The sequence below is a fragment of the Patella vulgata genome, chromosome 3 (assembly GCF_932274485.2).
Source record: "Patella vulgata chromosome 3, xgPatVulg1.2, whole genome shotgun sequence".
NCBI lineage: Eukaryota > Metazoa > Mollusca > Gastropoda > Patellidae > Patella > Patella vulgata.
This window is the reverse complement of record NC_065881.2, coordinates 23,040,963-23,067,719: the sequence shown is the minus strand read 5'-3', so window position 1 is coordinate 23,067,719 and position 26,757 is coordinate 23,040,963. Positions and strand designations below refer to the sequence as shown.

General features: G+C 34.6%; 1 protein-coding gene across 3 annotated transcripts; it reads left to right on the top strand.

The window, feature by feature from the left end:
- Positions 1 to 1,037: 1,037 nt before the first annotated feature.
- Positions 1,038 to 26,118, top strand: LOC126815764 (heat shock factor protein). Of its 3 annotated transcripts, XM_050541676.2 has the most exons (13): positions 1,038 to 1,211; positions 4,275 to 4,383; positions 5,049 to 5,173; positions 7,813 to 7,937; positions 8,119 to 8,194; positions 8,793 to 8,969; positions 9,444 to 9,572; positions 13,616 to 13,702; positions 14,479 to 14,702; positions 15,786 to 15,894; positions 16,778 to 16,816; positions 18,869 to 18,938; positions 22,908 to 26,118. In XM_050541676.2, the coding sequence occupies exons 1-13, from the start codon at positions 1,107 to 1,109 to the stop codon at positions 23,108 to 23,110; spliced, it is 1,578 nt and encodes a 525-aa protein (XP_050397633.1). In that variant the 5' UTR covers positions 1,038 to 1,106; the 3' UTR covers positions 23,111 to 26,118. The 3 variants fall into 3 exon arrangements, with proteins under 3 accessions (XP_050397633.1, XP_050397636.1, XP_050397634.1); XM_050541679.2 differs by lacking the exon at positions 13,616 to 13,702; XM_050541677.2 differs by lacking the exon at positions 16,778 to 16,816.
- Positions 26,119 to 26,757: the final 639 nt, after the last annotated feature.

Genomic DNA, 26,757 nt, shown 5'->3' with positions numbered 1-26,757 from the left:
TAACAAGGTTGGACTGTTTATAGATACCATCTATTTTAAGGCTTTATTTTAATAAATTTTAAAAATATAACTTAAAAATATGAAATTGCAACTTTAACAGATATAACGCCAGCACTTTCATTCCGATGTGCTGCCAAAGATTTGTCTGGTCTGTTAAGACAACGAGCCAACCTCAAGGTTCGATGATATAGCTCATTAAACAAAAAGTTGTTCGACATGACAACGAATTTATTTCATTTTTTTCCCCAAAAAATAATCAATAAAATCGGACAATTCTTAAGAGTTATGAATAACCCAATGGTGCAATAATTTTAGCCCAGACGATAAATACTGACATCAACTTCGGCTGAACCCGGAACCACGCCCTCTGTCCGTTCGATTGGAGACATTTTGGTGGTGGAAAATACAATTGAGAAAATCTGATAGTTGAAAATGCACAGACAAAAAAGTTAAGAGGGTTTGCAAAGGCGAAAATTAGAAAGTGAAAAAAACATAAATAGATTTTTTGTTTTGTTTTGATACTAATTGTAGTGATTTTGTGTTATATGATATTAACAAGTAAAAAATATCAAAAATAGCCAATTTTACCATTTTACAATGATAATTTTGCAATTTTAACCATGATTTTTTTTCTTAATGACAATGATTCGGCTCCATAATTGACGTGCCGGGCCAATAAATATAATAATGCTAATACAATATTTGAGGAAAAAAACCCCACATGAATTAGCATTTGACATAAATAGAAAATTTACTATAAATATGTAAGTAATATCAAATATTACACGCATTGAACTATTGACATATACAATACTAGGTTAAAAGTGTTATGAATTAGCATTTGATATAAATAGCAAATTTACTATAAATATGTAAGTAATATCAAATATTACACGCATTGAACTATTGACATATACAATACTAGGTTAAAAGTGTTATTTATTTTATGTCGGCAATTTCATTCCATAGCAAGGACAATCGTGAAACTTTATAATGCTGTGCATCAGGTAGTGTCATTTACGCATGCGTAAATTGTATTTAGGGGATTCACGTTTACTTTGAGGAATAAGATACTTGTTTACAACAATTTTTGCAGAAAAATAACAATGTTTCCAGCGTCTGAAAATACAGGCAATGTGCCTGCATTTCTATTAAAACTGTGGACTTTGGTTGAAGATAAATCTTGTGATGAATTAATTTGTTGGGATTCTGTAAGTTTAGCTCGTTCACTTTCTTCTGACAATCGTCAGAAACCGGCCACCACCATATTACCAGCAGTGAACTAAGTGAAAGAATGTTGTTCAAGTTAGACTTAGGCTATATGTTAATTATGTATTCAAAGTAATTAAAAATACACTTGTTTTTGCCAGAGTCCTAATAGGCTAGACTAGAGACTGAAAACCAGCTGTCTGGTTGCAAAGAATATTCAACTCAAGCTTGTCTATTAAAACAAATGTGTGTGTGGTTTGCAGTGTGTGGTAACCTAGATAATTTATTTGGGACAGGCCAAGGTGCATGGGCTAAGTACCATGCTTTGAAATATACTGAGCGCGACTCCGACCAGGATCGTGGCGGTCGCATTTGATTTATATCAACAATTTAAATGAAGTCATTTATAGTGATACAGGCGAACGTTTGTGTGTGAAATAGCTTTATTTAACATTCGCTTCCACTGACGGTACCGATCATGCATGATCAAATATTGAAATTTTCAATTCACCATTTTCACCGCAAATTTCTGCGAGTATCGCCAATTTCAGTCAGAACTGGGATTCGCGCAGAAGGCTACAGTGATTGTGTTCGTGCTTAGGCTTATACATGGACCTTAAACTCACATTTTTTGCCGTTTCTTCTATGTTCCACTCCTCCAACTTCTCGAATTCAAATTGTCATAATGTGAGATTTGGGTTGCAAAACAACATAAATAAAGCTACTGGTATTTTGAACTACTTTCAAGTTGCTGGTACTGATTTACTCTGTACTTAAGTCTGTAATAGCAGGAAAATGCATTTTTCGGCATCTATTTTTCAAAGTTTTCTGGGGGAGATCCCATAGCTACTGATGGTAATAAGTAAAAATGTGGTATAATAGTACGGTTGAGATACAACTCTACAAGTACCAGTTTTGAATGGTAAAAACGTGGTACAAAAAAATAATAGGTTGACATAACAGTACAAGTTGTAAGAGATAAAAACGTGGTATATGTGGTTGATATTTAACAGTACCGTACCATGTTTGATAGGTACACGTGGTATATTCCAACAAGTTCACAGACTGAAATAGGTAAACTACTGCTCCGAATTAAGCCATTTGGAAAAAGGCCGACAATAGGTTTACATGTAGGTCCAATCCCTTTCAGTACAAATCATGTCAAAGTCTGATAGACATACTAGGAGGAGATACATTTTGAGCAACACACTTCCACTCGACCATATTGAATACATATTAATATCACATTTTATTGTCCCCCACATTTTGAAGAAAGCAGGGGACAATTAAAATGGGTTCGTCCGTCTGTCTTTCTGTGCGTCTGTCTGTCCAACCATCTGTCTGTCGGTCAGGCGTCACACTTTTTGGGACACAATAACACTCCTAATTGAGCTAGTATGTTCAAACTTGGTGTAGGTGTTTATTAGGTCGATGCCTTGGAGTTTGAAGATGAGCACTTTCTGCTTAGGGTAAGCTGAGATAAGTAATTTGATTGGTTTATGCTTTGGGACACAATAACTTTAGTTATAATTAAGTGAGAGTGATGAAAATTGGTTGATAGTTTCATCACATCAATACCTTAACTAAGTTCTATAATGAACATTTTCTGCTGAGGGTAAACAGAGCGATAGGCAATTTGATTGGTTGAGACTTTGAAACACAATAACTCTCCTAATTGAGGTAGAATTTTCAAACTTGGTGTACATGTACATGTAGGCGTTCATTAGGTGAATGCCTTGATGGAGTTCGATGATGAACATTTTCTGCTTACGGTAAGCAGAGATAAGTAATTTGATTGGTTGATGCTTTTTTGGGCACGATAACTTTGGTTATATTTAAGTGAGAGCTATGAACCTCCTAGTGTAGATCCATTATGTATCATTACCTTGACTAAGTTTGATGAGAATATTCTGCTTAGGCTAAGGAGCGATAAGCAATTTGATTGGTCAAGACTTTGGAACATAACAACTCTGCTTTTAATTGAGGTAGAATGTTTAAACTTGATGTTGAACTTGATGAGCTAAGCAATTTCCACACCAGACCAGACATACACACCAGACATACATGAGGCTTTTTAATTACTTTGAATAATAATGAGTTAGTAACATGGTGGTATTTGGTACATGTAGTAAATGTATTGGGAGGTATTTGATGATTTCAGAAGGCAGTAGGCTAAGTGGCCTGATTTATAAATGGCCTGAAATGAAATGGGGCTTAACGTCCTACTGTTTTTCTCCGAACTGGGCTAAGGAAGACGGGAAATTTTGCCCGGACAGTGGCCCTGAATACAACATTACTGCATTATATACACGTAAAATCTTTAACAAGTATGACTGTACGGTTCTGTATGATACATCAAAGAAATGAAATGAAATGGGGTTTAACGTCCTACTGTTCTGCTCCTATACTGGGCTAATGAAGACGGGCATACGCCATACAGTGTGCTATGCAGGAAATTTTGCCCGGGCAGCGGCACTATCGCCTACTCTTATATCAAATTCCAACTGTCAAGGGATCTTTTACGTGCATGCCAATGTGTACACGGGACCTCGGTTTTTCGTATCTTCCGAATGACTAGACAGCTGTTCTTGTCAGGCCCTCCGTCCTGCATCACTAACATGGGGAAACCACGGTTGAAAATCTGGATGAACTTTCTCGGCCAATGCAGGGATCCAACACCCGACCTCCAGGCTAGCAAGCCAGTGTCTTACCCACTTAGCCACCATGACCCCTGATCTATAGAAGTATAGTGTACAAACTTGGTGTAGGTGTTCAATACTGTATCATGACCAAGTTTGAGGATGATCTTTCTCTGCTAGGAAAGCAGAGATAAGAAAATTTATCTGTCAATGAGTCAATGCTTTGGTACATGATAACTTTGATTTTAATTGAGTGAGAGTGATGAAACTTGGTGTATAGTTTTATAACATCAATACTGTGACTACATGTTAGTGTGATAATAAACATTTTATGCTCAGGTTAGACAATTTGATTGCTTACTGCTTTATAAAATGAAGTAACAGATCTATGATATGTGTAATATAATTATTTTGTTTCTGTTTCAGACTGGAAAAAGTTTTCATGTGACTGATCAAGCTAGATTTGCTAAAGAAGTTCTTCCACATTATTTTAAACATAATAATATTTCTAGTTTTATCAGACAGTTGAATATGTGTAAGTAATTTTAGAATACTTGTTTTTCAAAACTGTAAAGTGATTACTTACTAATCAAGTTAATGTACATGCATAGGCAGGTTTCTTGCCAGGAATTTTTACAAACCAGACATTATTTCCATTGCTACAGAATTTATTGGTTTCCCATTACTTATATTCTGTAAGTGGGAGCCACTGTGGTTCAGTGAACATGGCACTTGCTCACTTATCTGGAGCTCTCCGGTTCAATCCCTGGTTCCTCCTTGAGAGAGGTGCAGGATGGAGGGCCTGGTAAGGATAAACCTCTGATTAGTCAAATGACAGTTGGAATTCGGAGAAGAGTGGGTCGAAACGCCGCTGTCCAGGCATAAATTTCCTCATGGCACACTGCATGTCATTTACCTGTCTGCATTAGGCTGGTTGGTGCAGATTGTAGTAGGATATTAAACTTCAATTTATATCCTGTTGAATGGATGCAAAGTATATTATTAACGTTATTTCAAAGTATAACAATTGTTTTGTTTTTAAAACTGTAAATAAGAATAGACATTGAAACATGCTGGCAGTAGGTTTATTTTATCAGTATTTTCTGTAGTTTATAAAAGTATAACTTTAATTACATGTGCAAGAAGAAGGTCTTACGTAGATCAAGGTAATATGAATTGCATGTTTCTCTTTATTATCAGATGGGTTTCGTAAAGTTGGAGCTATAGAACAAGGTGCTCTGAAGGTGGAAAAAGATGATGTAGAATTTCAGCATCCTTATTTTCAGAGAGGGGAGGACAAACTTCTTGAGTTTATTAAAAGAAGGGTAATTAAAACTTTCAAAAATATTAATATACATGTAATGGATTTAACTTGAGTCCTTCACGTTTAAGGTGAACTTTCGCTCCTACTCCTCTCGACACACCTCAACATTCCTTCACGGGAGTCATTAAAGGCTGCGGCAAATTAGCTAAATCACTCTCCTAAATATTGAGATTGATATACTACTTTCAGTTTTTGTTATACGCTCACATTTTCCATGTGGACGTATATTGTCGTCGCCCCTGTCTGTCCGTCCACAATTGTTGGTGAACACTCTACAGGTCACAATTTTTATCCGATTTCAATGAAACTTGAAATATAGGTTTATCACCCTAAGATCTGGGTTCCTTTCAATATTGGCATGTATCAGACTGTAATTTCATGGATTATGGCCCCTGATTGTACGAAGAATCATGTTTTTAGCTTGTGAACACCGTAAAGGTCACAATTTTTATCCAATTTGGTTTAATCTTGAAATGTATGTTTATAACCCACAGATCTCGGTTCCTTTCGATATTCGTGCATATCGGACCATAACTTCCTGAATTATGGCCCCTGATTGTACAAAAAATTGTGTTTTTAGATTGTGGACCCTATAGATGTCACAATTTTTATCTGATTTAAAACAACTTGTGAATATATCACCGTTACACCCTAAGGATGGTTGAGTTCGAATTTCGTAAAAATCGGACTGAAACTGACGGACAAAATGGCCTCCCCTCGTTCGCAAGTATTGTCAAAATATTGTGTATCTGGGTTGTGGACCCTCTGGAGGTCACAATTTTCATCTGATTTTGATGAAACTTGAAATGAATGTTTATTACCCAAATATCTTGGTTCCTTTCGATTTTTGTACATATCGAATTGTAACTTCCTGAATTATGGCCCCTGATAGTATGAAAAATCGCGTTTTTAGCTTGTGGTCCCTCTAGAGTTCACAATTATTATCCGATTTAAAAAAATGTTCGAATATATCACCATTACACCGTAATTTTGTCGAAGTTTGAATTTCATGAAAATTGGACCAAAACTGCCGGACAAAATGGGCGCCCCTCGTACGCAAATAGTGTAAACAACTGGTATATCAAAGTTGTGGACCCTCTAGAGGCCACAATTTTGATCCGATTTTGATGAAACTTGAAATGCATGTTTATAACCCACAGATCTCGGTTCCTTTCAATATTCGCACATATCGGATAGTAACTTCCTGAATTATGGCCTCTGATTGTACGAAAAAAACGTGTTTTTAGCTTGTGGTCCCTCTAGAGGTCATAATTATTATCCAATTTATAAAAAATGTTTGAATATCACCGTTACACCGTAATGTTTGTTGAGTTTGAATTTTGTGAAAATCGGTCCAAAACTGCCAGACAAAATGGCCGCCCCTCGTACACAAATAGTGTAAACATCTGGTAAATCAAGGTTGTGGACCCTCTAGAGGTCACAATTTTGATCCGACTTCGATGAAACTTGAAATACATGTTTATAACCCAAAGATTTTGGTTCCTTTCGATATTCGCGCATATCGGATCGGAACTTCCTGAATTATTGCCTTTGATTGAACAAAAATCACGTTTTTAGCTTGTGGTCCCAGTAAACGTCACAATTTTTGTACGATTTAAAAAAAAAACATGTGAATATATCACCATACTAAGATCTTGGTTCCTTTTGATAATCGCGGATACCCGAACTTAACTTCCTGGATTATGGCCCCTGATTGTTCGAAAAATCGCATTTTTAGCTTGCGTATTCTCTAGAGGTCACAATTTTTTTCTGATTTTAAAAACCTTTTAAATACATCACCATTCACCCATAATGAAGGTTGAATTTGAATTTGGGGGAAATCGAAATGAAACTGCCCGACAAAATGGCCGCTCTTTGTTTGCAAATTGTGTGGACCCTCTAGAGGTCACAATTTTTATCCGATTTTGATGAAACTTAAAATATATCTTTATATCCCAAAGATCTCACTCAGTCCCTTTTGATATTTGCACATTTCAGGCCATAACTTTCTGGATTATTGCCCCTGATTGTACAAAAAATCGTGTTTGTTTTTAGCTTGTTCTCTATCCATCTCTGGCAAAATGTGGGCGTATCCTTCCTGGCAGTCACTGGTTTATTTTTAAACTGCATACATTTGAGCTATCATTTCCATGATGATAATTCTGATGCTACATATACCATAATATTCACCAGACATATTCTCCATCTTCATTAGCCCAGTCAGAGCAGAACAGTAGGGCGTTCAACCCCATTTCATTTCATTTCCAAACATATTCACCAAATATTAAAAAAGACTAAAGCATAAATACAATTTGGTTGGTTCTCCTTAATTCAAGAAAATGTAGAATTACTCTTGCAATATAATTAAGAAGTTTTTTTATGGGAGCTTTTTTATCATGTTTGAAATTGGCACAAGCTTTTTATGGCTCCCACACAATTTTTATAAACGTGAAGGACTGCAGATCATCATGGTATGACTTAACAAATACCACTTTATTTCTTCTCTAAATTTTTATCAGAAAATTGGAAATTATAATTTAAAAATTCTAAGTTCTGGCAACTGTATTCTGTTGACTCTAATTACATATAAGAAATCATTGTACATTTAGTTGTTAATATTTATTTCCTTCTTCTTTGTAGACATCTAATACGAAAAATGATTCATTGAAATATATCCACGATGATGTGAATGAACTTCTCGTCGATGTTCACAGTATTAAAGGGAAACAAGAAAATGTTTCTAATAAACTGGACCAGCTTCGTAGGTATGACATCATTATATCCACACTTATTTATCAATTAGTGAGGTTAACACCCTCTTGCCATTAAGCTATCATGTTTTGCTGTATACCTGTTCTACCTGTATTTCTTGAACCAAGGGACATAACTGTTAGTGGTAATATAGTACATTTTGATACTTAGTGTATATATTTTTGTTTTTTCCAGTGAAAATGAAGTGCTTTGGAGGGAAGTTGCTAATCTCCGTCAGAAACATTCAAAACAACAACAAATTGTTAACAAGGTTTGTCTAGTATTCAAAACATTTAAATACAGAAATAAAAATGGTAACAGTGCCAACAAGTTGTACCATCTTTATATTTGTGTAATTAACTATTTCATGATTCCAAACCCCTCTTTCAATTGGTATGAAAATAGTTGTCATGATGGCTGGATTGCTTCCGCAGTGACATCTTAACATTACATGAAGTCAATGTTATTTCAATGCTGTGGGTTGCCGTGGCTGAGAATGGTTTTGATTGTTAACCTCATCGATATCCTCTGGGTCCTCCTGTTTCCTCCCACTGCTAAAGACTCCTATGTGCTATTGAATTACTGACGTATGATATTTTAATCTAGAAATGACCTAGTTTGTGTTGAGTGTATGTTAAAGCTACATGTATCTCTCTCTATCATAGCTCCCAACATTTTCATGCACACATAAGAAACATTGTGGTTTCAGAACTACAGCTGCAATATTTTAGATTATCCATTTCCAGAAATATTACTGAGTTTGAGAATTTGACTATTATCTTTTTAAATAAACCTTTTCAAACCTTCACAGTAATACTGATATACAAGCGTAAATAAGCCTTATTTGTATTAATGTGTTTATTTTGTAGTTAATCCAGTTTCTAGTGACGTTGGCTAGTGGTAATCGTGGATTATCTGGTATGAAACGTAAAATGCAGCTGATGATAGAAGAGCCTGGAAGTCAAAGTCAGCCTGCCAGTAAAATGCCTAAACTCAATCGTCCATTATCTATCACAGAAAATGAGGATAATTATACTGTTCAATCAGTGAGTTATATTTATTGGTAGATATTATTCATGTTTGTAATAGCTGTCTCAGGATTTCATGTATATGCTGTTACCATTGGGTTTGCAAGACAATCATATCTGGCACAGCAATATATTTTAAAATCTAACTTGTGAAACAATCTGGTAATAAATCATGGAAATGTTATTCCGTTGAAATATGATATTTGACCGTCCGGTTATATTTCCTTTTGTTTCTTTACTTTTAATTTGTTGTATACCTACTCTCTTCCAATATTGTGACTTTTGATTATTAATATAGACATGTTTCTCGTGTTTAACTTTATTAACTTGCAACAAAACATTAAACATTTAAATATTTCACTTTTTTTCTTTTTTTTTTTTGCTTTCTATATTTGTTTCAATACTGTTTGTTTTGTTGCATTTTGATGTCAATGCACTTTGGTTTCATTTCATAGTTTGTAGGAAAGTGTAATAGTTATGTTATTATTTCAGCCTGGTATGGATATGTTGGCATCACCAGCTGAATCAACTGGTCCTATTATACATGATGTCACAGATGTATACCATTATAAAACATCACCAATGTTACCTGAAACAACAGATACCACACAACAAACTCAAGTAAATATTCTCTAAAATTTAACACATTTGTCAAATCGCTACAAAGCATGTGTTACCTGAGTAAGAAAATATCTCAAATGTGCAAGACAAATGTAAAAGTTTCACGTTCCTTGATTATGTCAGAATTCTATTCACAAACTGAATTCTGTGTCACTAAAAAATTTGGATTTGTAGTCAAGCATAGTTTTTTCATTTCTATGCACTTAAATATCAATTTGCTTGATCGTTGTCAGTTCTGGTGGCTATTTATACACAGTGTTTATGTTCAAGAGGTGAAGAAACCTATTGATCTTCAACAATTTCCATTGATTATTGTTTGAATCATGGTCCTTGATCAGTTTGAAATATATTGGGGACATTCTAGAAGTAACATGTATCACCCAATTGACTTGAAATTAACACACAGTATTTATCTTGATGTGACAATGAAGCCCATTGACTTTCAATGATTTCAAATAACTATTGTCAGAGTTGTTTCCCATATCTTTTTGAATAATCAAATTTTCAGATTGCTACTACTAGTAGGGCAGGGGCCTATTAAAATAGGTCTGTCCGTCTGTCTGTATGTCCATTACACTTTTTGGGACACAATAACTTTCCTTCTAATTGTGCTAGAATGTTCAAACTTGGTGTAGGTGTTTGTTGGATGAATGCATTGATGGAGTTCGAAGATGAGCATTTTCTGCTTAGGGTAAGCAGAGATAAGCAATTTGATTGGTTGATGCTTTAGGACACGATAACTTTAGTTCTCATTAAGTGAGAGTGATGAAACTTGATGTATAGTTTCCTTCCATCAATACCTTGACTAAGTTCGATAACTAGAACGATTCTTTTTGGCGGGAAAAAACGAATCACATGAACAAATAACATTAACATGGATACCATATCTGTATTACATACAGGGGTTGATGGTTCGCTGATGTAATTTTAAAATACCATTGTATAAAGAAGACAAACAATGTGTCAACATCATGAATTATCCTTTCATTTTCTGTAGTATAAACAGAGACATGTAATTTTGGAGCAATAATACGGACATGGATTTGAAGCAGCTAGTACGGGTCGGTACACTTTCATTCAGCCGTATTGCGAATGTCTTGACTAAGTTCAGTGATTAATATTTACCACTAAAGTTTAGCAGAGCTAAGCAATTTCAGTGGCCGATGCTTTGGGACAAAATAACTTTGATTAAGATAACTTTGATTCTAACTGATGAAGGGTGATGAAACTTAGTGTATAGTTTCACTACCAGGTACTTCAAAACCTAAGTGAGTTTGATTCTGAACATTTTATGCTTAGACTAAGCATAGATAATCAGTTTGATCACTCGATACTTTTGAAAAAAATAAAAATGCAATTAATATGTGTCATCTGTTTATTTGGGGATTTCGGCCTCACTGTTGGCTTGTTTTATGTTAGCTCTAGGAAGACCCATAGGCTTATCAAATTTTGTATATCTGTATAATTACTTTGTTGTTTATTACCCTTGATCAATTTGTAAATGATCCCTTTGTCTGCAAAATAAGAAAAATGTGACAACCTTAACTGCTGCTGTTGTATGTTTTGTTGCCTGGCAATCTATGTAATTAACATGTTCATTGTTAACTGAGATATCAGACCACTATCATCAGATTATTACATCATTGTTATGTTATCAAGGAAAGTGATTACTTTCAAATTAATCGTGATATTTCTATAGTTTTCAAGAGTTTTTATTGATGTCACGAATAATTTATAGGATGATGTTTCTGGTCTCTAATTACTTACATTTATGTTAATGTGTACAGAACAGGGTCTGTATTCAAAGGATATCTTAAGTCTTAAGCCTAGCTTATGTCCCCCATACGACGCAACAAAACTGACAGTGACTCAAAATCGGCAACTGGTTTATGATCAATCAGAACTGATCAGTCGTAGCTACCTGGGCAACCTAAGCGCTCTTACAACTGGTGAAAGTCGGACGGCAACCAGTCGTCTCCAGTTTCTTGGAGTCGCACATGTTCTACTCTTACCAGTGAAGGCAACTAGTTGTCCCCAGTCGCAATCGACATTAGCGCACCTACGACTGCCTTGAGTCGGCGTCTGAACAAACATGGACACAAGTGGAATGGGACCATTTTAAAGGTTATCACATGGGAGTCATATGATCAGTCATGGCTCTGATTCTGCAACTGAAACCGGGCGACATGAGATGAGCGCTTACGACAATGATCAACTGGTTGCTTGTGGTTGCGTCCGGTCGTGAATAAATTCAGTCGTAGCGACATAAGCTCTCAGTTGCATTTAGTCGCCGTCAGTTTTATCGTGTCGCAGGGCGACATAAGCTAGGCTAAAGATATTCACTACTAGTTTTCACGTAAGTTAAGGGTAAGTGGTATTCAAAGGCAATGTTAAGTATCCAATTTTCCCTTAAAGTTAAGCTGCCTTTAAGTGACCTATGGAAGGAACCTTAAAGTTAAGTGAGATTACAATGTAGTAGCAGACCCATAATGACGATTTTAAAAGTTAGGGGAGTAGCAAAACATGATTAATTTTTTACAATTCATTCCCATATACATATTTGAAGTTTTGATTGCAACATGGTCTTGTCTTTGTTTGTATAAATTTACAAATATATGATGATGACTGCCACTGAATGATTTGTTCAGTCTAACTTTAAAGCCAAAAGATCTGTGTGTTACTAATATGTTGTTTTCTATTCATTATACATTGTTAAAATAATAAAGTTTACAGTATTCATCACTATACTACCATTATTCGATAACTGCTATTGAAAATGAAATCTATTGATTTTGAAAAACATCTAAGAAAGCAACTGTTCAGGCAATGAATGCATGCATACTATCATAATTTATCATAAATCATAGTCATACTATTTTCATGCGTTACAATATAATATTTCGGCAAACATTTTCCTAGTAATGACAACTAAGATTTTAATAAAGCATAGTGGTCCTCTTAAAAGGACATAACTTGCATGCGACAGGAGTGATTCATGATTTTAGACAGTGGAGGTTATTCCTTAAGTTAAAAATTCATGCTTTTTGGCTAATGTGGGTATTCCATATTTTAAGTGTGCAGTTAAAGGACATTATTGGTGCCAGTCATTATCACATATGTGATAGAGCTGGTTAAACACATTCCAAATATAATTTTAACACAGAGATCATTGCTATGATAGCTGAGTAATACAGGTTTCCTGAATCGGAAGTGACGAACGCCAAAGGAAAACACGAGTCATACCTCTATATAACTGACTGATGTGACGAGTGATAACAGATACACGGCCGAATTTCTGCTCACTAATAATTCCTTCGAAGATCAAAAGTTGTTATATGGGACTGTAAGAGGATACCTGACAATTCAATAAAGTAATCGAATGTCATTAGATAAGAGAACACGATAAAAATAGAAATAGTCCGTACATTCCCTTGTTTATATTCATTCTATACCTTATAAAAACATGGTAATGCACAGACTTTTTCTGTTTTTCTTTTGTGTTCTCTTATCTAGTGGCAGTCAATTCTTTTTATGAATTGTCAGATATCCTTTGTCAGATATCCTCTCACAGTCTCACACAACAACTTTTGGTCTTGGAAGGAATTATTTGTGAGCAGAAATTCGGCCGTGTATCTGTTATCACTCGTTACATCAGTCAGTTATATAGAGGTATGACTCGTGTTTTCCTTTGGCGGACGTCACTTTCAATTCAGGAAACCTGTATTACTCAGCTATCGTAGCAATGATCTCTGTGTTAAAATTATTTTTGGAACGCGTTTAATTAGTTCTATCACATATGTGATTATGACTGACACAAATATTGTCCTTTAAGTTTTTCACATAGCCAAAAGTATATGTAAAATAGAGCCTTTGAATTCCGATTTAAGGTAAGACACATGAGTAAGTGGAAACATTAAGTACTTTTACTTAACTTTAAGAAAACCTTTGAATACGGACCAATCAATGCATATAGAACATGCAATTAATGGTATTTCTTATTTAAAGCATTGATTTCTTGCATGCATTAATTTTTTATTTTATAGTATATTGGTAATCATACACCAAACACCATACAACCCAACACCATACAACCTAACACCATACAACCCAATTTTGTTCAAACGACGCAGGTAAATATATACCTGTGTAAACACAAGGACTTTTTCTGCCTCATTGATAAAAAATCACAATTTAACTCATACTCTAAGACTATAAATTATGATGTCCTTTATTGCCCTTGTTTCACTTTGTATAATCTTGTGAGCGCTGTAATAACAAAAGTTATTTTCTGATCAGTATGAAATTTATACACATTATTTAAAGTAGTAAAGCAAAAAAAAGCCTATGATATTATACCGTCTAAAGATTTTACCTTGTGGACTGCTTGGACAACTTATTTGCTGTGGACATATGTTTTGTTGCCTGACAACCTATTTTTTTAATTTTTAAATATATGTGACTGATCTGGCTTGTTGTGCCTGTATTGTGTAGAAAGTTGTAGAAATTGTTTAGAATTTTAACAAAAAGCCAGTTGTCATTACCACTGTCCAGTTTATAATATTAAATGTCCATTTCTATAGCACCACAAAAACAAGCATCTAGTTTACAAGTGTACAGTTTTGAGACCATTATTTAGAAACTAACAATGTGTAGTATAATTACAAATTCATGATTTGCAAGATGTTAGATGAGGAGTTATTGTAAGATATTTTCAGATAAAGAAAGGTCATTTCGTTTGATTGTTGTAGTTTTCGAATTTACAATATTCCCAAAATTATGATTAGTAATCCATTATGTAGATACAGTAAACTCTTTAGGCAAAATACTTTTTGCAGCTGCCTTTTCTTTTAAAGGAATGTATTGCTCGCGTTTTATCATTGATTATGATAATTTTGTTTATTTGCAGGCTCAGTCACCACAAAGTGCAGAAGACAAATCAGATCAGCTGGTGATGTCAACAAATTTCAATGATATGATTAACATGGTGTCACCCAGTCAGGTGACAGATACAGATCAAATACTTCCTACGTCCAGTAATAATACAGTCCATAAACAAACTAAAAATGAGAAATCTGTGGCTGTATGTCCAAGTACTTCTACACTTACGAGTTCTTCTCCTGAATGTCCGAAGTATGTTTTTTTCTACTTTTACTTTTTGTTCTGTTATATAGCTGTAGGAATAGTATATTGTCTATTATAAGCACTTTTCATTCATGTTTAGAGATATAGAGAGTATACTATAATTTATTCTCATCATAAATACGGTAATTTTGGGTCTAACATGGTATGGCTTTATTTAAATAATTCTCTTGCACACAGGAGTCTTTGGCAGTAGGACAACAGCATAGAAACTGAAAGGTTGGGCATGCAACTCTACTCTTTGTCCCGTAACAATGGAACTGAAAATGCCACGCTTGCTTAGATACAGTAATAAACTTTATGATCAGCTGGGCATGGGTTGGCCCACTCAGAAATGCCTCCACTTCCCTCCCCCAATCTTTAAAATTTTAATTATGGAAAGTTAAACATAGCTAACAATTTTTGTTGTACTTTTGTACTTGGTTAGTGATTCTGCTATTGCCCCTGACGTTACCGTCTACCAAGTATCCTCAGCTCCTAATATCACAGCCTACATCATAAAGGACGGTATGCTTACTACATGTATTACTAGAACACCAGATACTACTTCCCATGTAATTGGGAAGGTTGTATAGCAAACAATTTTTATATTATATTTATGATAAAATTTAGACCAGAAGGCTGGTGACTACTAGTGGCTGCTGACCCTGTGGTTATATTTTACCAAGTAGTTTTTAGCTTCAAAAACCCAGGCCCACACCTTTCCTCAGGTTAGCTGTATGTAATGACAGGTATTGTGCAATGTGCAGGATATGCTTTCACTCATTTCTCAATTGAGGTGTTTCTATCACTAGCTATTCTTTGTTGCACTGATGTATAGATATTATAGTGTTGAAGTTAAATTTAACCAAACGGTACAATTTATCAAAATATGTCAAAACTTAGGAATTGTGGATTCTGAAAATTCACTGTATGGCGAAGCAGGAAATCAGTATTATTCGCAAATGAAATGATTTTTCTTTTTAATAATCAGGCAAATACCATGTTAAGAAAAAGAGGGACTAATAATATTGTAAGGAGGAAATCAAACAATGATGGGAGTTTAAACATTTGTTTGTTAATTTTATATTGTAGACATGTGGTAAATGAACAGTTAGATCTGATGCAAAAAGATTTGGATGGTTTAAAAGAATTTCTAGCAAGTGGACAGTTCATTAATATGGACAGTAATACATTACTTGGGGTAAATTTATACGACTTTTATTATAACACTTTAGTTCTGTTTGTTTTTACACCTTTGTGATACAAACATCTGGAAAGGAACCAAAATCTGATTACTGGAGAAAAATTTCAAGATCATGTCTATCTTAACAGTCTAAACTGAGTTTGTAATTTTTAATGAGATTTGTGTTCTGGTTATCTGCAATAAGTATGTAGTTTTTATATGCCCACATATATGTGGGTGTATTTTGTTGACCATGTGTCCATCGATGCGCCCCACATTCCTTGTGAATGCTCTACACACTACAGGTTTTTTTTTTCAAATTCACAGGGATTGTTCAAATGTTCTTAATGAAGAACTCAATCAAAATTCAAAAGTTGTAAAATACAAATTGGGATGTTTTAAGGGACCCTCAGTGTTTTAAAACTTGGTGGTATTATTGTTTTAGCCCTAAAGAATACTCATGTTATTCCTCATTTACGTTCAAAATATTGAAATTTTGTGAAAACTAAAGAATATTTTTGAAAATCAATTAGATTCAATTTCAAATTAGAGGATCGTAAATTTTGAACTCTTTGTGTCCGGTTATTTTTTCATTTTGATACTTAGTATAGAGTTAATAATAGTTTGGTTTTTTTAAAACTTGCCACATGGGATTTGTTTGCAGTGTTATTTAACACGGATGACTTTGCTGCTTGTCGATATATTTGGGGCTTGTTTCGTTTCGTTACTAACCTATTTAATAAGTTTTATTTCACACATTTAAATTTAGGAACTTTAATAAGATCTTTTGTTTTGTTGCTAACATATATAATAAACAATTTTTTTTGCACCTCTTAATCTGGACTCTTAGTAAAAAGAAAGCACTGCAGTGGTTTGTAAATATGTATGTTTTTCTCAACAGCTTTTCACCCCAGAGAGTCCATTACCAAATTGTGATGCTGTAAGTTTAAGTTATAATATATTAGCTATAGGTCATCTAGCTTTGTATTTATTTCTTGAATCTGATTTTTGCTAGTATGATGGTTTTCCATTATAATCATGTTTTAGCTAACACACATGGTCGAATAGAGAGATGTTGTTATTGGTCAATCTAAGTAAAATTAAATTAGTTTCATTTAGTTTATATTTTTCTGAACATCACACATGTATTTTATTCTTGAAAAAAATTAGATGTGATGAGGTTGACACCAGGTCTTTTACTTTTTTTTTATGCGGCCACATTGAAATGTGGTCGTATATTGTCGTTGCCCTGTCCGTCCGGCGTCCACAATTGCTTGTGGATACTCTAGAGGCCAAAATTAATATCTAATTGACTTTAAATTTATACACAGTGTTTAAGGTCTTGAGACGAAGAAGCCTATTGATTTTCAGCGATTTCCGATAATTATTGCCAGAGTTATGGCCCTTGATCACTTTGAAAAATCTTGTGGACGCTCTATAGGCCAAAGTTAATATCCGATTGACCTAGAAAATTTTACACAGTGTTTAAGGTCATCAGACGAAGAAGCCTATTGATTTTCAGTGATTTCCGATAATTACTGCCAGAGTTATGGCCCTTGATCACTTCAAAAAATCTTGTGGACGCTCTAAAGGCCAAAGTTAATATCCAATTGACTTCAAATTTATACACAGTGTTCAAGGTCATGAGACGAAGAAGCCTATTGATTTTCAGCGATTTCCAATAATTACTGCCAGAGTTATGGCCCTTGATCACTTCAAAAAATCTTGTGGACGCTCTAAAGGCCAAAGTTAATATCCGATTGACTTTAAATTTATACACAGTGTTTAAGGTCATGAGACAAAGAATTCTATTGATTTTCAATGATTTCTGATAATTACTGTCAAAGTTATGGCCCTTGATCACTTTGTGACGCTCTAAAGGCTAAAGTTATCATCCGATTGACTTTAGATTGATACACAGTGTTTAAGATCTTGAGACGAACAAGTATATTGATTTTCAATGAATTTTTATGTCTTGAACAGCTAAATCCATGATATTAAAAGTTTTGTATACAAAAGGTTAGCATGGGGCAGAACTTAAGAAAAACAAACAAATTCTAATGGTTTTCTGATAATTACTTCATGAGTTGTTGCTCTTAATCAGATTTTAGTGTATTATAAATGTTTCATTACCGAAAAAAAGTAAAAATATGCAACAACTCTTGTTGACTGCCCAGACAATTTAGCTGTTGTGGGCGTATGTTTCGTTGCCTGGCAACCTATCTTTCTTGTTAAAATTATTTAGATTGACTTATAATGGCTTGAGCTCATGGGTTTGTTCCAAGGAATAGCAATTTGTTTTTCCATCATTGACAAAGTAAGCCAAAATGAAACTGCTGTTTAATTTTTTGAAAAACAAAAATTGATATAGTATTTTTTTTATCTAAATCAAAGAGGTTTAACACCTTTAAACTCTGTAGACATTAAAACTGAACTGTTCAATCAAACATTTATTTTGACACATTTGTAACATTTTCTATTAATATTTTAAGCAATTGTTACTTTGTGTCATACTGAGAGATTATTGGTTTGTTTAAAGTGGGGTAACTTGCTTATTCCCAATACGGTTAAGCAAACATTACTGGAAAGATGGCAACCTTGTGGTAACATCAAATGCTGATTTTACTGTTAAAATATTCAAAGTCAATACATGCTATTAAGACTATACTATTATTACTATTCAATATAAATGATCTATGTCAGCATTGTTGTTGTTTGTGGGTGTTTTTTTTCAGATTTCTAGAAAATGTGAATCCTTAAAATCAATATGTTTTTCATATCTCCTTATTTTTCTGGAATTTCAGTTGATTACATTGAATTAACATATTAAATATATCAGTCATGTTGGAGATAAAAAGCTGATCATTAGTTTCAATTGGCATCAAATAATGATGCAAATATTCAAATAGCAATGTTATAGATCTAACAACTATTTAAAGCCACTCAAATAAATAACAAGGAGTTTGAATTAATTGTATGGTTTATTTTATAGTTGTTTGATGATGATTTTAACACAACACCGATCATTAATTCAAACACAAACTCATCAACAGATCTTTCTGGTAAGTTAACTATATTAGTTGATTTCATTTAATACCAATGTTCTCAATCACCATTTTATAATGCCCCCTTTCCTGCTCCCAAGTTCACAAAGGATTCTCAGACTTACATTAAGAATTTACTCAACTTTCTATCACTTTATGAGAAATGTCTTTGGTCCAAAAACACAAAACTTTGATGTATTTATTGATATATTATTTAAGAAAACAAAAAGTTTTATAAAGGTTATATTTCAGTTAAAATAAGGTGAACAATTTTGAGTAACTTCTTAGCTTAAGTCTGAGAATGCTTTGTGAACATGAGGCCTGTACTTTCATGATATTAAAATATTTTCATGAAGCAGTAATTGTCCGTGTAACCTCCCTTGACTTTCACAGTTAACGGTTATTGCCCATGTTGCAGATATTTTTTCCAAACCAGTCAAGGTTTGAAATTTCCCCATCTTTTGTATGATACAAGTAACAAATATTTATACGTTAGGAAGTATTTTTGTTTAAAGTAGCTAAGTCTCTAACTCATTATCATCGAAAATCTTCAACAATGAAAACACGATTTATTTGTCAAATTAAATCAACATTCATGTTGTGACCTTACTGGAAAAAGATGGGCTTTTGATATCCAATATTTAAGACAAAATAAACATTTTACCATTGGTACACGAATCGTGTACCATAATGCACTTCAGCCCTAGTTGTATCAAGAGACTCGAGGGACGATGCTAGACACATTGCACCAAATCAAACAGCGTATGTAGACTGGAATAACCAGACGCTAGAAATTTGCACTCGCTTGAGACTGCTGACTTATACTATTCAAAAAAAGTAGGGGATATTTGATTTTTAAGTGTTATTAAAGTCACCTAATGAAACTGACGAAGAAACAAATGACAAAATGAAATGAAGTTCACATTCATCGATTTATTCCAAATGATCGTTAGACTAAGTAAGGCACAGACTGACCATTATAAGGGTAAAATGATACCCGGTGTCAAACAGCAAAGTTACCACAGCATCACAACCAAGTCAGTAACGGGTAAATCCTCCTCTGTTTGCCAAACAAGCATTGATCCGACGTGGCATACTCCTAATGAGACGTCTAAGGTCATTTTGGTCCAGATTGTCCCATTCCTGTTGCAACGCAGCAGCAAGTTCTTGGACATTGGCAGGACGTTGTTGACGTTGACGTAACCTCTGTCCAAGCATGTCCCAGACATGCTCGATGGGGGAGAGGTCGGGACTCAGTGCTGGCCAAGGTAATGTGGTTATGTTCTGTTGTTGGAGGTAACCTGTAACGATCCTGGCCCTGTGACATCTTGCGTTGTCATCCTGGAAGATGAAACGGCGGCCATGACGTCGTGCGAACGGCACAACATGGACTGCCAAGATGTTGTCCCGGTAGTACTGGCCTGTAACACGCCCTGCAACAACATGTAAAGCCGTTCTTCCAGCAACAGTGATGCCTCCCCACACCATAACAGAACCACCCCCAAATCGATAATGTCTGATGACGTTAACGTCTTGGAAGCGCTCGTTTCGACGACGCCACACCCTCCTACGTCTGTCCAAAAAATCAACAGTGAACCTTGACTCATCTGAAAACATCACATTGCTCCAGCGTCGATTATCCCAGTGTTGACGATCCCTACACCAACGACGTCTTGCCTGAATGTGATGATCTCTCAAACAAGGGATCACGCGAGGACGTCGGGCGCGAAGGTGACCCCTATGCAGTCGATTCCGAATCGTCTGGCCACTCACTCTCACACCAGTGTCTGTTTGAAGACGAGCGCTGATCTGATTTGCTGTGATGACACGATTTCTCAAGGCCAAGGTACGGATAAATCGATCCTGGGCTTGAGTTGTCGCCCTTGGTCGACCTGAGCGTGGTCTGTCCTGTACAGAATGTGTATCACGGTATCTGGACCATAGCCTGCTTATGACAGACTGAGAAACATTCATCGTCCGCGCCACAACCGCCTGTGTTGTGCCGATCTGTAGCATGCCAAGGGCACGTAACCTTTCATTTTGGGTAAGCCGACGCATATCAAAATTTGTTTTCTGGTCACTAAAACAATTAAACTGATGTTTCCACCCTGGAATTCAATGCCACAATGACTGTAACATTCAAAGTCAGAGTCGTGCAAATCTTGGGTTGGACCCCCATGATGATCCCAAGCATCACCTGCATTCCATGCGGTAGCTATTGGTGCGTTTGGGCGTCACATGTAACTGGAAATGTTTCTTCTGTTAGGTTTTATAGTGACTTTTTTCGTAGTCATTTGCATATTTTAGTCTTATGCCCCCAAAATCAAATATCCCCTACTTTTTTTGAATAGTATATTTCGCCGAACATAACTGATTTGAAATTGGAGTAAAAACGGAAACCATTGAATGTAAATCAGTTTATATACATTCATATTACAGTATTATATGCGTTGCGACCCACTTTTGTCAATTTCTAGGTCCCAAATGTTATTGATTTAGCTCCTTTAAAACAAATCAATTTATTATCAATCTGATTAAAATACAGATCTATAGTTCGTTTCGTTTTTTTATACTTTCGACAGTCTACACTACATGAAGATCTGACAAGTTGTACTCGAAGGTCGTATCAGGGGTCATATGAGCGGCTTTTGACCCTATGACGTCAGACATTGATAAATCAATCAGCGTTGACGTTTCTAGTGGCTTACTCACAGTTCCATGCATGGACCCTATAGAGGTCATAATTTTTATCCGATTTTGTTGAAACTTGAAATGTAAGTTTATAACCCAAAGATCTGGCTTCCTTTCGATATTCGCGCATATCGGACCGTAACTTCCTGAATTATGGCCCCTGATTGTACGAAAAATCGTGTTTTCAGCTTGTGGACCCTATAGAGGTCATAATTTTTATCCGATTTAAAAAAACATTTTATTATATCACCGTTACACCCTAAGGATGGCTGAGTTCGAATTTCATGAAAATCGACCCAAAACTGACAGATGAAATGGCCGTCCTACGTTCTCAAATAGCGTAAAAATATGGTATATCAAGGTTGTGGACCCTATAGAGGTCACAATTTTTATCCGATTTTGTTGAAACTTGAAATGTAAGTTTATAACCCAACGATCTGGCTTCCTTTCGATATTCGCGCATATCGGAATGTAACTTCCTGAATTATGGCCCCTGATTGTATGAAAAATCCCGTTTTTAGCTTGTGGACCCTATATAGGTCATAATTTTTATCCGATTTAAAAAAACGTATTAATATTATATCACCGTTACACCCTAAGGACGACTGAGTTTGAATTTCGTGAAAATCGGCCCAAAACTGACAGACAAAATGGCCGCCCTTTGTTCTCAAATAGCGTAAAAATATGGTATATCAAGGTTGTGGACCCTATAGAGGTCATAATTTTTATCCGATTTTGTTGAAACTTAAAATGTAAGTTTATAACCCAAAGATTTCTGTTCCTTTCGATATTCGCACATATCGGACCGTAACTTCTTGAATTATGGCCCCTGATTGTACGAAAAATCGCGTTTTTAGCTTGTGGGCCCTATAGAGGTCGTCATTTTTATCGGATTTAAAAAACGTATTATTATATCACCGTTTCACCCTAAGGACGGCTGAGTTTGAATTTTGTGAAAATTGGCCCAAAACTGACAGACAAAATGGCCGCCCCTCTTTCTCAAATAGCGTAAAAATATGGTATATCAAGGTTGTGGACCCTATAGAGGTCACAATTTTTATCCGATTTTGTTGAAACTTGAAATGTAATTTTATAACCCAAAGATCTCGGTTCCTTTCGATATTTGCGCATTTCAAATTGTAATTTTTTTTAATTATGGCCCTTGATTGTAGGAAAAATCTCTTCCTTTTTAGCTTGTTCTCTATCCATCTCTCGAAAATGTGGGCGTATCCTGCCTGACAGCCGCTGGTGTGAGAAAGAAATTGTATTTTTAAAGAACATCTCATTCTATTGTAGGTAATGAAGTGATGCATTTCAACCCTAATGATGGTGTTCCTCTTAATCTTTTTGATTTGACGGATGAGGAAGGGGATTTGGACAGAAATCTGGTTGATAATCTAGGTGTCAACTTCCAGAACGATGGACAACTCAACACGCCTGGTGCACTGGAACAAGAAACAAATCCATTACAGAGAATATCCCCAAAAGACTTGGATTAAGTCCTTTTTTTTTATTCTTTGTTTATTTATTTGATATGTTAAAATCAATATTAGAATTTATGATGGATATACCTATAGTGTTTTTGATCCAGTTATAATTTGAAATATGTAAGTGACCCGGCCCTATATCAGCGTTATAGTGAAACGCTAATGTGTATTTAATGTGTAAATATGATATATAAGTGCTTTCTATTTGAAGACTATGCCCTACCAAAAATAATTATTTGTATTTTAATTAGGTGTATAAATATCATGGATTTTATTTTGCCGTCTCAATTTATGTGTTTATATTGACTTTTACACTCAAAATATCTGGATAACAGGGATATGGATAAAACTTGGTAAACTAGTCAAAAGGTTTCAAAATAGAAATCAGAATGATTTTTTTGTTTCTGCATTATGATTTTTATACACCCACATTTTTATGTCATCACCCCCATCCATCCGTCCGTCCACAATTAGAGGTCACAATTTTTATCTAATTTTGAGGAAATTTGAAATATAGGTCTATCTCCAAAGGATCTCGGATTCTTACAATATTGGCATGTATCGGACTAGAACTATATGGATTATGGCCCCTGATTGTTCGAAAAATCACATTTTTAGCTTGATGAAACTTGAAATGCAGGTTTGTAACCCCAAGATCTTGGTTCTTGGTTCTTGGTTCCTTTCGATATTCGCGCATATCGGATCGTAACTTCCAGAATTATGGCCTCTGATTGTACGAAAAATAGCGTATTTAGCTTGTGGTCCCTCTAGAGGTTACATTTATTATCCTATTTAAAAATATATTCGAATATATTACTACACCGTAATGTTGGTTGAGTTCAAATTCATGAAAATCTGACCAAAAATGTCTGACAAAATGGCTGCACCTTTTACGCAAATTTTGTTGACCCTCTAGAGGTCACAATTTTGATCCAATTTTGATTAGATATTTCGCGCATATCGGATTGTAACTTCCAGAATTATGGCCCTTGATGGTACGAAAAATCATGTTTTTAGCTTGTGGTCCCTCTAGAGATCACAATTTTTATCCTATTTAAAAAACTGTTTGAATATATATCTGTTACACCCTAATGATGGTTCGAATGGCCGATCCTTGTATCCAAATAGTGTAAATAATATATGGTATATCAAGGTTGCGGACCTCTAGAGGATGCAATTTTGATCCAGTTTTGTTGAAACTTTAAATTTATGTTTAGAACCCAAAGATCTTGGTTCCATTCAATATTCGTGCGTATCAGACTTTAACTGCTTGAGTTATGGTCCCTGATTGTACGAAAAATCGTGTTTTTTAGCTTGTGGATTCTCTAGGGATCATAATTTTTATCCGATTTTAAAAATTGTTTAAATATATTACCGTTACACATCAATGAATGTTGAGTTCGCATTTCGTAAAAATCTTACCTAAATTGCCGGACAAAATGGCTGCTCCTTGTACGCAAATAGTGTAAATGTATGTAATACCAAGGTTGTGGGCACTCTAGAGGTCACAATTTCTCTCCAATTTTGATTAACTCTGTAGAAGTCACAATTTTTTAACTTAAAATATATCCCAAATATCTCAGACCATAACTTGCTGGATTATGGCCCCTGATTGTACAAAAAATCGCTGTTTTGGTTTTCTTTTAGCTTGTTCTCTATCCATCTATCCTGTTGGGAATTGCCACTATTATTTCGACATTAACATAAATACTTACACATCAATCCAGAGAAACTAAGTCTATGATCAGTTACTATCCTTATCCCTGTTTAACCTTATTATTAAAAATAAACAGCCAATTGGAGCTCATTGCCCATAATGGAAAATTTTTGATATGCAGTAAAGTGCTTGAGTTGGTGCAATTGTTCATGTAGATTATGGTTATTTCACCATACAAACTTTATTGTGATAACAATAGCCTTAAAAGACAGGTTTTAAGAATTAAAAAACATATATAAACATTACATTGAGATTTTTTTTTTTGTAATTGTACCTCATTTTATTGTAAATAGACATTGGAAACTCAAATTTTTTGGGTTGTCCTATATGCCAATATATTTGTATCTTGTGTGTGTAGAACTCAACTTTGTTTATTTATCAGATTCGATGTCTCTTATCTTCTGATAGTTCTCACAAGAAGCTGTCAAAATTAAGATATTGTCATTTTAAGACTACCTCCACAATTTTAATCTTTTATTGATCTACACTAAATCAAAATGTAACTACTCCCCTATTAGCTTTGTTCTCTAGGAAGTCTCCAAGCAACCAACTTGACAAGTTCTTTATCAACTGATGCCAATTTATAGATATTTTCTTCATTGTCCCAAGTTTATCCTTACCTTTACTGTACCTGAGGTATTTCTACTCGTCTTTAACACTTCCTGCATGGAGTTATTTTGTGTCTTTGAGTTGTTCGAAATTGAATAAATCAAACAGATTGTTATTTATAAGTAGCCGATGTATTGTTTGTTTTGATTTGTTATTAAAAAAGGTTGTAAATATATATAAATTGTTACTCTGTTTCGATATTAGATCTATCAAAACATAATAAGGTATTCATTCATTCTTAAAGGGGAAGACCAACGATTTTCAATAATGTTTCCATAAATAATAAATATATATTTAGAAATAACCCCTCCTATAACATATGCAAAAAATAATTTGTAAGCGAGAAATTAATTTTTATTAATACCGGAAGTGACGTAGTTGGTTCGACACGCTCACTGGTCACTATAGTAAACATACAAATTTGGAGTAAGTTTAGCGCTGTATTTTGTGATCGTTTCGCCGTTTGGCAGAAAATCTGATGAAAGGTAATCTTTATTAGGATATTAAGAACAAGAACTTACGGTGTTTTGAAGGTATAATATACAACGCGTTTGTGTAAATTAAGTTTCTAAACTGGAGACTGTGACACAATTTAAGCCACATGGCTAATTGTTTACATCACGTGATAGCTGGCACGTGACAGATATTAACTGAACACAAATTGGCGACCTATTCGGCTAGCGACCTATTCGACCGAACTGGTTGCCGAACAAAATACAGCGCTAAATTTGCTCCAAATTTGTATGTTTACTATAGTGACCAGTGAGCATGTCGAACCAACTACGTCACTTCCGGTATTAATAAAAATTAATTTCTCGCTTGCAAATTATTTTTTGCATATGTTGTAGGAGGGATTATTTCTAAATATATATTTATTATTTATGGAAACCTTATTGAAAATCGTTGGTCTTCCCCTTTAACCAATATATAACCTTAAAGAGACATTCTCACTTCAATCAAGACATTTCGATATATTGAATCTTTAAGAACTGTCCTACATAGATAAACATGCTTAATTGCAATTATTAAAATAATTGAATTTTCTGAAAGGCTTGAAAGTTTAAAGTCTCTGATTTTCATTGAAAGATGAATCTCGAAAAAGAATATTGATTCAAGAACAACACCTATAAAAAAAATTTTTTTTTTTTTTTAATAGGCCTCTTTTTTAATCTTATTGAATCCAAACCAAGAATTAATCTAGCGTTGATATTTTGAAATCTCTTTTCTCAAATGTTAATGAACAAATTTAGGTACATTTAGCATCTATTAAGTCGTAAAAAATAACTATTGTCGAATGCAAATGACGATCAGCAACTTTAGATTTAAAACATCT